This window comes from Ascaphus truei, chromosome 1, assembly GCF_040206685.1.
Source record: "Ascaphus truei isolate aAscTru1 chromosome 1, aAscTru1.hap1, whole genome shotgun sequence".
In the NCBI taxonomy this organism is placed as follows: domain Eukaryota; kingdom Metazoa; phylum Chordata; class Amphibia; order Anura; family Ascaphidae; genus Ascaphus; species Ascaphus truei.
In genome coordinates, this window is record NC_134483.1 from 515,497,055 (window position 1) to 515,514,025 (window position 16,971).

The following is a 16,971-nucleotide window of genomic DNA, read 5'->3' on the forward strand; positions in this document are numbered from 1 at the left end:
TGGAAAAATATTTCTGGAGTAATTTTCATGGGGCATGTATTAAAAGTAAAAATCTTGTATAAATGTATTGCATTATATCCCATCAGGTCACTTTCTGAATTGTTGCCTTCAATTTGTTATAGTGGAGTTGAAGGGAGAAATGTTATGATTGGCAATGGATTTATTCAGTGTGGGATTTAGAATAAGCAGTGCATTAAAATGACCTTGGCAAAATGGTTGAAAAGTTCTCAAAATAGAGCGGATTGAGATTTATGCACCGAACAATCACAATTTCAGAATGAAATACCTGGTCAAGACTGAGGCCAAGAGAAATGCTTCTTTATGTGGAGTAACAAAATGACTAAAATGTCTCTGATCTGCTGCCTCGATAGCTCAATCAAGTAAACATTTGGCTTTAGAGATACCCAGTGTTGTCAAATACAAGATAAGTCTATGGGCATATTGTGCGGTAGTCTCAGGAACATTAGGAATTCCTGAAGTGTTAAACAGATAAATACACCCTAACTTTTTATGGGCTGAAAATATGGATGATTTGAGAGTCATTGTATCCTGCAGGCGTAGCAAGCATCATTATCCCCGTTAAACACCAAATATCACAAGCACAAATGCAGTACATATCACATGTTCGAGAAGGCACGCATTCCTATTGTTAAATGGTTTGTGGCAAATCTTGCAGTAATCGAAGCATTAACAAGAGTAATATCAGCCTGCTACTGCTGTATATTCCATCCTAGGATCAATAACTTTGAAAGGGGAAGATATTACACAAAGTGCTAAGACATTACAAAACTATTCAGTGTGAGATTCACATCTCGGTAGATGTGGATCTTTCAGGCTTAAAAGAATCCATTTAATTTCAAAGACGAGAGTGCAAGGTATGGAACTTCAGGTTTGAGCAGCTATCTTGCTTTTTGTAGCACATGGAGCCCCACAGTAATATGTATGTATGTATGTATGTATGTATGTATGTATGTATGTATAATTGAGCCAGTCAGAAAGCTACTGCATATTGCCTCTGGTTTCTGTTGCCTCCTGAATAGAATAAACCGGTCACTCCTTTTCCTTGCTTCATCTGCTACAAACCGCAGCAGGAATTGTATTAAACCTTTATTAAAGGAGCAGTCAAAGCTGCAGTTCCTCCTCCTCCCGACCCCTTAATATGTGCATCAATACAATCCACCCAATGATAAGTAATTAGTTAAGTAGCTAATTGATCCGTTCTCCTGTGATCGATCAGCAAAGATTTGACTCAGGGGTTCACTAAAATGGCTGTCAGTGAAGCAGAAGATGACTAAAGATGCAAAGTTCTGTAGGGAAGATCATGTTACCAGGCAGTAACTAGATACAACTGATGCACTACTAACAGGGCAGGGCTCAAAACAAACAGAAAAAAAAAAAAAAATGTGCCAGAGCCCGTTTCAGAAGAAAGGGGTGTGACTTTGTAAATGGTTGCTATAGAAACAAATGCTTGTTACATAATACATTAAAAAAATTGAGGTTGTTTTTTTAAATGCTACAAGTGTTTTCTTCTAGTACAGAACAGATTAAAAAAAAAAACAAAAACAAAAAAAAAACACATGTAGGATATTGCTTGTTCTGCAGCTTTAAATACTAGCTAAAGTTCCAGGCTTCGCACAGGTTACAGTATTCGAGTCATCTTTTCCGTTGCAGACTTTAAACTGATTCATAATCTATAATGGAGCCCTCTAACCTGATAAATAATTCCACCTTCCAGGGAGTGAAGCGGCATCCCCAACCATAAAAGGAAGACAAATTAAAGGGTTGGCGGTATATATATATATAACACTTTAGTATCAACATGCATTACCTCAGACTTTCCTTTCCCCACCTACACCCTCATCTCTCTCCCCATTACATTCTTAGATGGTTCAAGTCCAGCTTTGCACGGGTTGCAGTAATCAAAATTAACAATAATACATTGTGTCTTTACCTGCCCCCCTACCCCCCCATATATCACTTTCCTTTAATACCTTATGATGTCCAAGTCTTTCTGCCTTGTTCCTTATCCAAAATTCTTGCTTTCTCTTCACGTGTCAATGGACTTCCTCCCTTTCTTGGTCTGCTTTCTGTTTAAACTTTATAGTTATCCAACTCTCCTTATCTGCCACCAGGCTATGTGCATTACAATGTCACATTCCAGATACATAGCTGACTGGGTACAACACCCACTGGCTGTCTTGATTTTCAGAGATCACTCAAAGAATTAATGCATTTAAATAAAAAGGTACCCCCGGTGGACATCTAGGGTCACCTTAACATGCCTGCAACATTTTAGGTGTCTAGGTTCCATGGTCATTGGAGCTATGGCCCGGACAGATGTTGGAGACTGTTAGAAATGCCACCTTCTGCTTAGATGTTGTATGGCCCTTACCTTGCGGTATCCTTCCAAAGAATCTTTCTGCTTCTCAAATCTTTTAAACAGTTCTGAAAATGATTTTTCCATCGAGTTTAGATCCACTTGCACTTGCTCTTTTTCTTGCAAAACCTTATGTACTTCCTGCTTTGTCAGTTCTCTCTGTTTCTGGGAGTCCTCTAAAGAGAAAGGAAGGTCTGAGTTTTGTGGCACAAAAGTAAATCTAAAAGTTAATTCAATACATCACAGCACTAACTGAGTCAAGGATACAGCACCGTCTGATGCACACAAAAGCCTTTACATCCGAAACCAAGGTGTGTGGTAGACCTTTCACTGATTGAACTTCAGATAACACTCTATCGATCACCCACTATTTTAGCCAACTTGCACACACACCACTATAGGTGGAAGAGAATCTTTAGAGTGCCACTTGCTATAAATAGCTCAATAAAAAAAAAAAAAGTTTGTTTGTAGTGGTGTAGTTGGCCAATTTTTGAACAAACCTCCAAAATCATATTACATAGATATGTCCAAGACTTTTTACCCAGGTCTTCTTAATCAGCAGGTCAATACTCTTCATACAGTAATACTACTTATGGCTGTGCCAACATCGTAGTAACATCTTAAGTGTCATATATAAAGCGTCTGTGGAGTTAATACTGGAGTTAGAATTGGAGGTGAATACTACAAGATCTTGACTGCACTACAACAGCTCTGCAACTGTGAGAATGTGACTTTCTAAATGTGATAATTTGTACTCTTCCTAGCCTCCAATAGCTGGGATGTCTCTCCTCCTGCATTTCACCATGCCCTCCCTTTTGCTTGACTGTTTCCTCACTCCTTTGTAAACGTTTCTGTTCTCTCCAACTACCCCACCCCCCTCCACATGTCTTCATCTCTCCCCCCCATCAACCTATGCCTGTTCCCATACACAGCACAATTATTTATACACCTCTCTCCCAACAACTTATTTACCCCTCAATAAAAAAAGCACCTCCACAAATCCTCTATTCACACCCTATACTCCTTCCTACTGCCGGGGATCTCTCCCCTAATCCTGGACCCAGCCATATAAAAATCTGCTCTCACCCAGTCCTCCCTGCCACCTCTTCCCCTGCTAATGGTGTTAATCGGATTTAATACGGACAATCAAGCATCCCAATAGCCTGCACTCAGGCTATTGTCCCACACACTCCAACCAATCATTGTGGCCAAGCACTGCCATCTACAGCACTTATTCCCTCACCTGCTGTCTCTATGTCTCCCAACATACAATGTAAGTGGTAAACTCACCGGGGCAGGGATTTCCTTTCCTATTGTCTGATTTTACTGCGCTTATTATAATTCTATGTACTGTATTCTTTGTGAAGCGCCAAGTACACTTAAGGCACTATATAAATATATACATACAATAAAAGTTTACCTATCATTTGTGTTATCGTGCCTTCAAATTCAGCAACTATTTTCCTAAAAGAAAGAGAAACTGATAAAGTACACAATGGACAAAATATTTGGAAGTAGTAATCTTCATTGTAGTCAGAAGTAACTGGAATAGTCGGATTTATTTAAGTGTCCAAGTAAGACAACTAGTTTTCTGTTGCACTGAAGGATATTGTATGTTAAAGGCCCAATCGTATTAACCCTTTGGGTGCTCTACAGACGTAGCTACTATATCATGGGATATGGCACTTCGGGAGCCCCAGGATGTAGGAGCAACGTCCATGTTCCTGATAGTTTTTTTCATGGGGAGATTACAGGACGACTCCTCCCCTTCCATCATTGGTGAGGAGCGATCACGTGTTGGTGGGGCTGTGGCACTGTTGGCACAACACCTCAGGCACTCAAATCATTAAGCTGCAGTAGCGTTAATGTAATTCTGCACACCATTCCATTTAAATGAAGGTCTTCTTATTGACGCAGGGTTTTTAAAAAGAATGAAAAAAAAAATGGAAGGGGGGAAAAAAAAAAAAAGTGTACCTTCAGGAAAAAGACCCTCAAAGATTACAAATCTGTTTTCATGCTGGAGTGACCCCCAATATACACAATGCCTTTAAAGCACAATTGTTTCAAATAAAAATGACTACCTATAACACTTGTGCAGTTGAAAGCAAAAACATGTAAGTGTATTCGGTAATTTAAAAGAATGCCTCAAATTGCCCTTCAAATGAAATCCTATTTTTTTCATTTGGCAACATCTCTGAACACAACATTGTGTATCACACTATCTAATCTCTTCATAAGCCAGTGAGCAGGTTACTGAAGATGCAAAGTTTGACAGATTTGATATGTAGACTAAGAGACCAAACAAACTGTCATTTAGCCATGATAAAATGGTTACTGGGGGTGCATAGTTGTAACCAAATCAAGTCCATAAAAAATTATGGCTTACAAAAATCGTTGCTATGGAAAACGGAAAATCTGCGGCGCTCCCTAAATGATAGGATTAGCCTGAAAGCACTATATATTGGAGCTCTAAATTAGAGAGAAAAGAGATACGTGGTGAAAAAAAAGAAGACCAAAGAGTATTAGAATATACTGGCTCCAAACTTTTGCTGCTGCTCAACTGGGAGAGGATCTTCCCTGGATCCTCATATGGTGGGTAGAGGCATGATATCAGTGAGCGCACAAATAGAGAATATTAAAAAGTCAGTGACGTCTTAGAGAACTCCTTACAATCATGTAAAATGAATGTAACGTTGCAAATGGTGAAGGGAGGGGGAATGGCGTGATTGGAAACAATTATAGTAATAATATTCGAATGAAAACACACGGCCATGTGTGAGTGGCCTACACATGTTGCAGAGTTAGATAACTGTTACGGCATATATTTCCACTCTGATGGCCGGTGAATGCAGCGTGGGAGACGGGAAAAGGGTATAGGAAGAATATTAATAAATGGATAAAACACTCACACGGCCATGTGTGAGTGGCTTGCTTATATGTTGCAGAGTTTGGTCACTCTGTTACAGCAAGCACTTCTAGTTTAATGGTTAGGCTCCAAACTCCTCAATTTCCTCTGTGTGGGTCTCAGAAATGAAGAGAACAGAGGTTGGTGCCGAAAAAGGAGGATATGGATGTGAAATAAATACCAAACCAAGGAGAATCTTGATCACTGTCTGCCACCGTAGTTCCTGGAAGCCGCTTATCTGCAGTCCCGCGATCCGGCTGCGGAAGCCATCTGCAACAAGAGACCTAAAGCAACTCCGGCAAGTCGAATTGTGCATTTTTAATTGTAAGTGTATGTGGACTTACTTGTTGTTCGTTTATAATAAATAGTTAACATTTATACCACCTCTCCTCTGTCACCACAACAGTGAGGGGACGGAATGTGACAGAGGATCACCTGAGGGCATCATGTTAGAAGCATTGAGAGAGGCAGCCACTCACATATGGCCATGTGAGTGCTATATTTATATATATATTTATTTCACATCCCATATCCTCCCTTTTCGGCACCAACCTCTGTTCTCTTCATTACTGAGACCCACACGGAGGAAATTGAGGAGTTTGGAGCCTAACCATTCAAGTAGAAGTGCTTGCTGTAACAGTGACCAAACTCTGCAACATATAAGCAAGCCACTCACACATGGCCGTGAGTGTTTTCATTCGATTATTACTATCATTGTTTCCAATCACCCCATTCCCCCTCCCTTCACCATTTGCAACGTTACATTCACTTTACATGATTGTAAGGAGTCAAAGACACGTCACTAACTTACAAGTCGGTGTCTAAGGCTACGGCCCCGCTGTCTGCGTTGCACGCACGCCTGCAAGCTGGCGGCGCGTGCAGCTTTGATCCCCGGTCTGCAGTGAGCTGCAGGCGGAAAGGCAGGTGGGGCTCAATTTTCCTGTCTTCAGGAAAAACTGGCCGCGTAGCACAGCAGCCACCCCTTGTAGTGGGCCCAGCTCCATTGAGGAGCAGCTCTCGTCGCTGCAGCACCCGCCATAGTGGATGCTGAAGCAGGCAGCAGGGACCTGGCCAAAACTATACACGATACTGAAAAAAAATCTAGAACATGACAATGCAGTAAAAAAATATTTGATTATGACAGTCAAAGTGAAACATTTCAGTCCTAATAAGCCTTCATTAGTGCATGAAGGTTCCTTAGAACCGAAGTGTTGGATTCACCTTTGCCCGTCACAATAGAATATTTTCTACTGCATCATGTGCTTTGATTTTTTTTAACGTCATTTAGTTAGCAAAATTTAAACAGACTAACCACATATGGTGCGTGGCCGCTTTTAAAATGCTTACCCCATCTCAACGTATTCCAGATAAAGCTTTTCATGCCTTTTTTTCCACTCCAAAACAGCAATTTCCTTTTCTTGAACCTGAACAGAACAGACACAAATCAGGGCCCGAATACAAATGTAATCATTTGGCATGATAGCTTACAAAACGGAAATGGGGAAAACCACTATATAAACAGAGGGGTTTACTCATGCTAAAATATTCAGAGTTTTATTAAAGCACAAAGCAACCGTTTTATCGTGCCCTCTTCCTTAAATAGATCTTTCCTCAGCCAGTAGGTTATTGAGCCCCAGTTCGTTTTCGTTCTAATTGCAAGTACATTTGAAACATGCATGGCCATTTGAACTGCAGAAATCCAAACATCTAGAAGTATTGATAAGAAATGTTGTTGTATTGATATATAATATTGATAAGAATGTCTTCAGTCTGACTGCTCCATTGTTCATCATAATTAACAAGCTCAAGAGAAAATGTATCCAACATACCGTAATTTTATTTTCCTGGAACCATATGGAAGTGGGCACCATAGGGCTAAGTCAATCATTAGCTTGATTAGGACAGGAAATAGAATTCAGCAGGTAGTACCATAAAAGTCCCCTCCTACCTGCAGGTGGTCTTTGGCATCTCCCATAACTGAATAATGCAACCAATATTAAACATAGTTACCCGCCCTGTGCGCCCACCTCCATATGGTTCCAGGAAAATAAAATTACAGTAAGTTGGATAAATTCTATTTTCTGGTTCCCCATGAGTGGGCACCTTAGGGACATACCCAAGCAATACAATGAGGGGGCAATAATGAACACCAATATTAGTGTCAACTCATTTATTTTGTTACTACAGACTGAAGTACTTTGCGACCAAAGTGTGTCAGCTGAGGCCTGAATGTCTAGTCTATATAATATTTCAGAAATGTGTTAAATGATGACAATATGGCTACCTTGCAGATCTGTGCAGGTGATGCCTGTGCCTTAAATGCCCATGATATGGCCATGCCAGCTTCTTGAATGAGCCTTTAGACTGGATTTTATCCTTTGTGTTCATATGTATGATAGTACACTCTAGGGGAAAGGGAAGAGAAAGGGGACCCTCGCATCTGCCTCTAGTATAAGAGATCAAATCTATATGTAATGTATACAACGGTGCAATAAGGGGAGAGAGAGAACAACATTAATACTAGAAAACAAAAGCACCCTTTTTGACAGCACTCGTTGTATGTAGTAGTGTAATGATGAATAATTTAAAATATAATCTTTTAATTCAACTCAATTAAAATAATTGTCAAGACATTAGAACCAAAAATCCAACGGACATTGGTGACAAAACACATAAAACAGACAACAATAATTAATCCTTAAACTACAAACTAGGTGGTTAATTAACCGGCATGTGAACGTCATGACATCAGTCCTGTAGCCGCCTCCCACCTGGCCACATGACGTTCACATGCCGGTCAGAGGGTGAGAGGCACTGCTAAGTGCCGGTTTGTTTGCTAGGAGGTACCTCGAGTGTTGAATCGGTAGTGTACATACTCAACCAAGGTATTGTATGCTCTATGAGTATGTTTGTGTCAGATGCAGCATTACTGAGCCCTGTTGGCATTTATGCTGGCTTTGAGGTTAAAATCTAGCTGCACCTGTGTGTACTATCACACGGCTCTGTATACTCACTGAAGGTACCTTGTATGCTTAAACATGGGGGAACAAACTTAATGGTATTTTACCATCTTCAGGATTACTGGGCTTTCACAACCATGATGCTGGTTTTGTGGATATAACGCTGCTGCAGTGAGGGTGTCTGAATTGTGTGTATATTTTCACCCCACCCCGTTTTGTTCTGTCCAATAACAGCAGCTGATTACGTCTGCTGTTTGCATCAAACCATCCCCTCCTTTATGTTTGTTTGTTTTCACACTGCAATATGTCTGTTGCTTCACATTTAACGTGTTTACATCGCACATTTTATTAAGGGGCTATAACTGGATACGGACTAGATCCGTGCCCCAGAGCCAGTTATCACACTTTGTGAGCTCTTGTGCCCAATATTCACTATTGCCATCATTGACATCGATTTTCTAAGCTATAAGTACTGCTAGGCATACTAATGTTCCCGACAGGGGGTTAGCAACCTTAGACTTATTAGACCATTTATTGCGATACCATTTGGTCTATACAACTTTATGTGGCAGTGAGTCAACATTCATTTGTTGTATACCCAGTATCTTAAAGAGGTATATACATGTGTAATATCAGTCCTATGTTACCTGTTTCAATTATACAGGCTTTTTAAACTTTATTATTGCTGCACTAGGAGGTTAACTCCCATACATGAGTTTCTTTTCTGCCATTAGGCAGTCTGGTTAGATTCTCATTAACCACCTAGTTTGTAGTTTAAGGATTAATTATTGTTGTCTGTTTTATGGGTTTTGTCACCAATGTCAGTTGGATTTTTGGTTCAAATGTCTTGACAATTATTTTTATTGAGTTGAATTAAAAGATTATATTTTAAATTATTCATCATTACACTACTATATACGAGTGCTGTCAAAAAGGGTGCTTTTGTTCATATGTATGACAATTCATCTGGATATTGTTGCCACAGAAGCCGCTTGTCCAGTCCCGGGTCCTTCTCAGAGGATAAGCAACCCATTCGATTTCATACTTTGCTTTCGGTTGATATAGGTTTTCAAACACCTCACCACATCGAGATTGTGTAATACTTCCCCATTCCCTGTTTTTTGGGGCAGAATTAGAGAATTACAATTTCTTGGTTAATGTGTAATGGAAATACCACTTAAGGTAATAAAAAATAAAAATGGTAAGCTGGTCCCATGACTGCCTTATCCTGGTGAACGAGAAGGAACTGGTTCTTTTCAAGATAGAGCTTGTAGCTCTCCCAGTCCTTGCCGACGTTATAGCCATGAGAAATGTAATAATCCATGACAATAGTTTAAAACATATTTGATGTTGAGGTTCAAAATTATGTACTGTTAGGGCATCCAGAACCAGTAAGAGTTCCCATGACAGAACTCTACTCCTGATTTGCAGTCTAAGTCCTCGGCCAAGGTACTTGCTTGCTGGCGGAGGCGCGCTGAGGCGCGCTTCCGCTCAGCACTGAGCCCCTACAGCCGCAATTAGAGCGGCTTTAGTAGGGGCTCGTCTACGGTTACGCAAGCGCGCGGAATCGTAGGTCTTAGGGAAATTTAAAATTTCCCCGCTTGCCGGAGCGCAGGGCCGGTAACGTGAGCGGTTCGCCCAATGAGGGCGAACCAGCTCCGTGACGTCACTGGCCCGCCCCCTGACGGCACGCAGGGAAAGCACCCGCAAGCCCAGGGAAAGCACCCGCTTTCCCAGAGCCTCAGCACGCCAGCGGGGAGCTTGGCCGAGGCCTTATTCATTTCTTGCAAGCGGTAACAAAAAAAAAAAAATGGGTCCTTCAGCTGCTAGATTTCTTTCCAATAGTGCCGATAATGCAGATAGTTGCACTTTTAGTGAACTCTGACCGAGGCCTCAGTCAAAATCTTTTGCAGAAATGCTACCAATGTCAGAGGTTGGGGAGAAGAACTTTGTTTCTGACTGGTGTGTAAAACAGAAACCAGCCAAATTCTGTAGTAAACAGTTGACTTTTTCCTTGCGTCCAAGAGTCTGTATAGTCCTATCTGAACAACCTCTGTCTGAAGACTTTCCACTCAATCTCCAAACCACCAGAGCCAATTGTCTGGGCATTGGATGTTTCACAGGGCCTTGATCTAGCAATCTTTGAACATTTGGTAAATGCCACAATGTGTATTGCCATGTGTATTGCAAACCATGGTCTCCTTGACCAATATAGCGCTCAGTATCACCTCTGCTTGGTTGATTTTTATTTTCCTCAATACTTTTACAATTAGAGGGATTGGAGAAGATATGCCTGTTTGAAGCCGAGGGCATCCGTCTGCATTGCACAGGATGAAATCGCCTCGTGCAGTAACAATCCACCTTTTTGTTGTGATGTGGCCATAAGCACCACCACCAACGCTCGACTATTTCGTGAAATACTTGGTCGTTTAAGGCCCATTCTCCAGGGTGAAGTTTGTTGCAGCAGGGATAATCTGTGGTTGTGTTTTGTGGCACTGGTATATGTATGGCTGTCATTTATGACAGCCTTCTGCTCATGACAGGATTTCTGATATTAATTTTATCACATCTTCCACGCTTTGTTTGGATATATACACACAGTGCTGTGGGCGGATCTTATTTGTATATTTCCACGCCTTGTGTCCTTGGAATGCTTCTAGAATTTTATTAGCTGCCTTGAGCTCTAGCAGATTTGATGGTAGATGATCTTTTGATGACCAAGTACAGTACCTTGCACCACTAGATCACTCATCTATGCTCCCCAACCAGCACCACTAAAATCTGTGGTTATTGTTAACCAATGCACTCGGTGTAGCGTATGCCTTAAGAGATTTTGGGCATTTACTCACACACAAAATTTTGATGTAGAGGCCTCATGAATCCCTGGCCATTTTACCACATTTAATATGGACGTGAATTTCAAACAATCTACTGCGCAAGTGAAGCTTCCTGTCCGGAGTGCTCATCCAGTCCGCAATGTCTTGAGTGAGGCAAAGAAACTTCTTCTGCGGTATGAAATTCTATTCCAAGGAATTTTAATGATTGCATTGGAATTAGTTGGCTCTTGTTTTTGTAGCCTTTTCTTGCAACAAGTCCTTCAAAATGACTCATTTCCCTGGTCTCTTCTTTAATCAAAGGACATCTTGATGTTAAGAGCACATCTTTTCTTGGGACACCAGGTGGTATTCGTAGGAAAGGATTTGAAGTACTCGCCTGTCTATCAAATCTAAGCAGCCCAGAATTGGATTATTCATCCTCTAACTGGAGACTGTTGGACTCAACCTTCATGCAAACTTCTCTGGCGAATGCAGCTCTCCCTCTGGAGCCACGAAAAAGATTTTGTCCACTTCGCCAAGAAGTTAGTCTTGAAAATGGTCTTCCTGGATGATATGATCTTGCTTCTTTATAGAGCTGTAAAACATACTGGACACCTAACAAGCTCCTATTGAACCCCCAAAATAACCACAACATATATATAAGCATATGAGTGTCACAGAGGAGTGCTACTGAGCATGGCAATATATATATTTAAAACCAGAGACAGAACATAAAACACAGACAGAGCTCAGTTTTAGCACATCCAGTGAAAATCATACACGGTACAGTGCCTAAATATATATGTATAAATATCTATTAAGTAAAATGGTCTTTTAGTTTGACATTTTTGGCCAAAATTGTTGTAAGCCCCTGAGCCAACGGCACGGCAGACCACATTTCAGGGGTCCCTAACGCTAATATAAATTCTTAATAACAGGAAGAATGATTTATAGTAAATCTGTCAATATTAGTTGCAAAGTTCTAAATCTGATTGAAGCTTTTATTAACCTGTACATTACCAGGAAAAGCACTCTGTATTAGAGTTTTCACAACCGTACTGCAAGCAAGCCAGTTCCCCTGAGTGGAAGATGCTCTGGAGTGAGCCCTTAACCATTTAAATGTGGGAGGTGGTGAGCTTCAAATAGGTAGGAGGTTGCCACCCTCCAAACAGCCAAGACTAGCTGAACAAGAATTGTAAAAAACATACTGGACACCTAACAAGCTCCTATTGAACCCCCAAAATAACCATGTTTAGGCACTGTACCGTGTATGATTTTCACTGGATGTGCTAAAACTGAGCTCTGTCTGTGTTTTATGTTCTGTCCCTGGTTTTAAATTCTTTATAGAGCTCTCTGATGAGATGAAAAATAAAATCTCTGTTCCTCTGAGGCAAAAAAAATAAAAAATAAAGAGTACTTTACTGCCTAATGCTTCGGATATAATTGAATCCAACTTCTCCCCAAAAAGGAATTCCTTCAAAAATGTAAAATTATATAAATACAGTTCTTAGATGCCGAATCTGCCATCCCCTGCCCAAATCAAAGCTCTTACGGTTACAAAATACGACACTGATCTGGCTGCTAAATTCACTGCATCTAGTGAAGCTTCAGCAATGTAGTTGGCTGCCGACTTGATCTCTGCTACACGCTTTAGAATTGAAGCTCGCTTGACTTTCTCTAATGCTTCCTGATTAGAGATCAATATGTGCATAGCTCGAAACAGACGTGGCCGAGATCAGATTTACACGCTGTACCTGCTGCTAGATAAGATTTCTTCAGAACATTATCCATCACGTCCTTGAATGATGCTGCGTCAAACTGGTAGAGTGGTTTTCCTTTTAACTAGACATTGCTGCATCAATTTTGGAATTACTTCACAGAATTTCAGCTCTTTTCCTAAAGGATACATTTTGTTGAATCTCTTGGGAATCACTAGTTTTCCATCAGGCTGAGCTCATTCTGCTTGTACTGTATCCTTAAATCACTTGATGGCTCAGAAAACACCCAGTTTTTCTTTGAGCTCCCCCAAATAAACGTATCTGCTCTGACAGTTATCTTCTTCATTCCAACGTTTCACTCATTGCTTTTATTAGAGGTGCCACCATTTCTAGATTGAATTTTGAATCTTGTCGGAATCTCTTGCTCTGAAGAATCACAGCATTCTGCTGCTGTGAAATGCTGATATTGTACCTCTGATTCGTCAGGCGAGGAAATCACTTTATCCAAACTGGTTTGAGATCTTGATCTCGTGTTGACTTAGTTGCTTGTTGTACTGCTGACTCTTCGCTCTGAGTCACTATATATTTCATCCATGATAGAAAACAAATCTGTTCATTTGGATCTCCTGCCGCTTTAAAACAATTTCCACAGAGTTTTAGCTCCTAATGCAGGTTTATCGCATGCTGCACACAATTTGTCTTTAACAAATTTATTTTTCTGATGCAGAGCCTCCATTGCCACTTTAGATATTCCCTCTCCTGGCTGTATCAGAGTAACTATGGTGATAAATATGCATAGTCCTGCATAATCAACTCTTTAGTTGTCTCCTCTAAACTGAAGGCTCACCCTGTTTTAGGAAGCGACCCTTTGCTTGCAGCAGCTTTCATGCCGATTTCTGCACTGCTTCCAGCCGATTTCTGTACTGCTTCCAGCCGATTTGCCTTCCTTACTGCAGAGCGTTCCATGCTGCAGATCGCTTTACATTTTCTGAGGCATGCACTCCTTCACCTCAGACATTGTCCGTTTACCCAGAGCGCTGAAGGCATCTCTGCACAGCCGTGCTTGTGCCTGCATGTGGGGAGCGTGCAAGTAAACTGTTGCACGCTATTAAACCACGTGGGATTCCATGAAAGCCAGGTCCCTGCATCAGCGCTGCATACCAAGATGCATCTACTGTCTTCCCGGTCACATGGGCCTCCAAACAGCTACTCCCCACGGTGCTTCTACGTCGGAGCTACAGGAGGAGAGAGGCTGACAACCCCCTGGATTAATTGCACTAGCTACAGTCTGGTGAGTTCTTTAAAAAAAAAAAAAAACACACCACTACTCCAAGCTGTAGGACAGGAAAGACTACCTGCAGGTAGCAGGAGGGGTCTTCTCTGGTACTATCTGCAGAATTCAATTTCCTGTCCTACTTAAGCCAAGGATGGACTTAACCCTACGGTTCCCACTGCCACAGGGAACAGGAAAATCCTATTTATATATTTAGGATAGATAGGATAGATACACACATGCATGCCCACAAACTGAAATGCTTGGCGATCATAACAGGTACAAGGTCTCAATATGCTTCCGGTGCAACAAACCTTCAGGAAACCTGGCTTTATAAATACCCAATTTAATAATCCAGGCCAAGATTTGGGAATAACCCCCCCAAAATGTCACATTTTTAAATGCAAGATATGTGCACACGTGCTTGGCATTTCACCGATGCAAAAAAAAAAAAAAAAAAAAAAAGGAGTTGGTCCAATAGGTTTCAGAAACTTGAAGCTGCAGCACTTTCTAAGACCAAAATGAACTAATGGCAGTTCTGTTAGTCAAATTTAGGTGATTGAAAATATGTTTTAAAATACATTTGTATACATGTTAAGCAGAGACAAGGGAAGGTTTTCATTCCCTCAAGCTCCAGCATTTGAGCAATCCCGCAGAGGGGTTGGGTCAAAAAGTTCAGGATATAGTATACATATACACACTTCTTTCCCCCCTTTAATAGCAAACCAGGCTCCATTTATTTATATCTAAGAAACAGGAGTTCATCGTTTTAAAAATCAGCATTCCTCAATTGGTCTAGGCAAAACCAACAGCTGCTCTACATTGCCTGGAATACTCCATTTTGAATTTGAAAGAAGCAATACTTGCAACAAGTTGCAGAAACTGTCCTCCAGCACAGAGTGGACTCAGGAGGCTCAGATACCCAGTTCGGCATATTGCAGATCGGGTAGACAGATTGTTGGGAGGGGCTGGGATTGACCCGGCAGTCTTAGTACACGTTGGCACCAATGACAAAGTTGGAGAAAGATGGAGGGTCCAAAAGAATGATTTCAGGGATCTAGACCAAAAGCTTAAGGCTAGGACCTCCAAGGTATTTTCTGAAATACTACCAGTGTCATGAGCTACCCCAGGGAGACAGTCAGAGCTTAGGGAGGTTAATGCATGGCTAAGAAAGTGGTGTAGGAAGCAGCGGTTTGGGTTTTTAGAGCACTAACTCCTTTTCTGAGAGGTACAATCTTTATTCTAGGGACGGATTGCACCTCAATGAAGAGGAATGTTCTGTGCTAGGGGGGGAAGAATGTTATAAAGGTTTGAGGAGATTTTAAAACGAGGATGGAGATGGGGCAGGGTTGGGGAAAAGAAACATACCGAACTAGATAGAATAGATGGGAAAATAGCAAGGGGTTATGGAGGTAGAATGGGGGCAGGTGCGAGTTTGGCAAGCAGTGAGACACCTATAGTAAATACAGATAATACTAGAAAACTTCAAAAGACTAAACCCAATGGGTGCAGAAAAGTAAAAGCCGATAAGATAATATTACATACTAAAAAAAAAAAAAAAAACCTTAAATGCATGCTTGCTAATCCAAGAAGCAGACAGATAAAATGGGGGAGCTTGAATTAATAGCTGCAAGGGAGCAGTATGATATAGGCACATGGTGGGTTAAACTCATGACTGGGCAGTTAATTTAGAGGGTTATTCCCTTTTTCAGAAGGATTGAGCAAATAGAAGAGGAGGTGGAGTATGCTTATATGTTAAAGCAGATCTAAAACCTATTATAAGGGAAGATGTTTATGAAGGGAATGATGAAAATGTAGAGACCTTGTGGATAGAAATTAGCAGTGGAGGTAAAAGTATAAAGAAAATGTTTGTAGGAATATGCTATAAACCAAATATATGTGAGATTGAGGAAGCTAAAATACTTTTGCAAATGGAGAAGGCATCAAAACTAGCTCATGTTTGCATAATGTGTGATTTTAATCACCCAGACAGACTGGGGCAATGAGAATAGCATTACAACAAAAGGAATCTGTTTTTTTTAGGGGTGGAATTACATGACCCAAATTGAGGAACCAACCAGGAGGGGGGCAATACTGGATTTGGTAATATCGAACAATGTAGAAGTAACAGCCAAATGTTCCTGGACTTGAATATTTGTTAACAGTGATCATAACATGGTCTCATTTGAAATAAATGAGGCACATTAAACAGGCACATTAAAACAAACTGAGGACTAATCTACAAGGAATACATTGGGATGAAGTTTTTGCAGGGAAAAATGTAGAAGATAAATGGCAGTCTTTAAAACATGGTTAGAAAAGCACACTTATCAGTGTATTCCCTTGGGTATATGTATGTACATACTCCGTAAACATTGCTTCATCTTTTATAAAGGTAAGGAGTGATGTGTTGTGGAGGTCAATGGCAGGATGTTCAATACGTCTAGTGATTCCGCGCTATTCATCTCGATTTAGGGCGGCTTTTTGGGCTTCGGCTACTGTGAAGTGGAGCGGTTTGAGATCTTGCCCGCCCCCCAAACCCCAACCATTCCTTGGGTAATAAGTTTAAAAGAAACAAGCTAAAACCAATGTGGCTAAAAATAAACAGGTAGGGGAGGAAATGGAAAAGAGGCAGGCGGTTAGGTACTTGAAGTCAGAAGGGACGTAGACATATAGAAAGTAAGATGAACCCTAAAAGGAAAAGGAAGGACGGAAGGACGGACACACACACACACACACACACACACACACACACACTTGTGTGAGATGGGCAGGCAGATTATTGGAAATAAGGAAAAAGGAGAGGTATTAAACAAATTCTTGCCTCTGTTTACCAGGGAAGAATCAATTTCAATAGTAGTGCCACAGGAGGAAGCCACAAATTCTATAGTAACAAACAATTGGTTATTTGAGGAAGAAGTT

The 16,971-nt window shown here is 40.9% G+C and overlaps 1 protein-coding gene across 4 annotated transcripts in view; it reads right to left on the reverse strand.

The window, feature by feature from the left end:
* The window catches only part of TACC3 (transforming acidic coiled-coil containing protein 3), a 71,478-nt gene that overhangs the window by 26,593 nt on the left and 27,914 nt on the right, over positions 1-16,971 (reverse strand). For all 4 annotated transcript variants that reach the window (XM_075571194.1, XM_075571195.1, XM_075571192.1 and 1 more), the window contains exons 11-13: positions 6,630-6,706; positions 3,798-3,841; positions 2,393-2,553 (exon numbers count right to left, since the gene is read on the reverse strand). In XM_075571194.1, the coding sequence (XP_075427309.1) occupies positions 2,393-2,553; positions 3,798-3,841; positions 6,630-6,706 (282 nt within the window). The remainder of the gene's footprint in view (positions 1-2,392; positions 2,554-3,797; positions 3,842-6,629; positions 6,707-16,971) is intronic.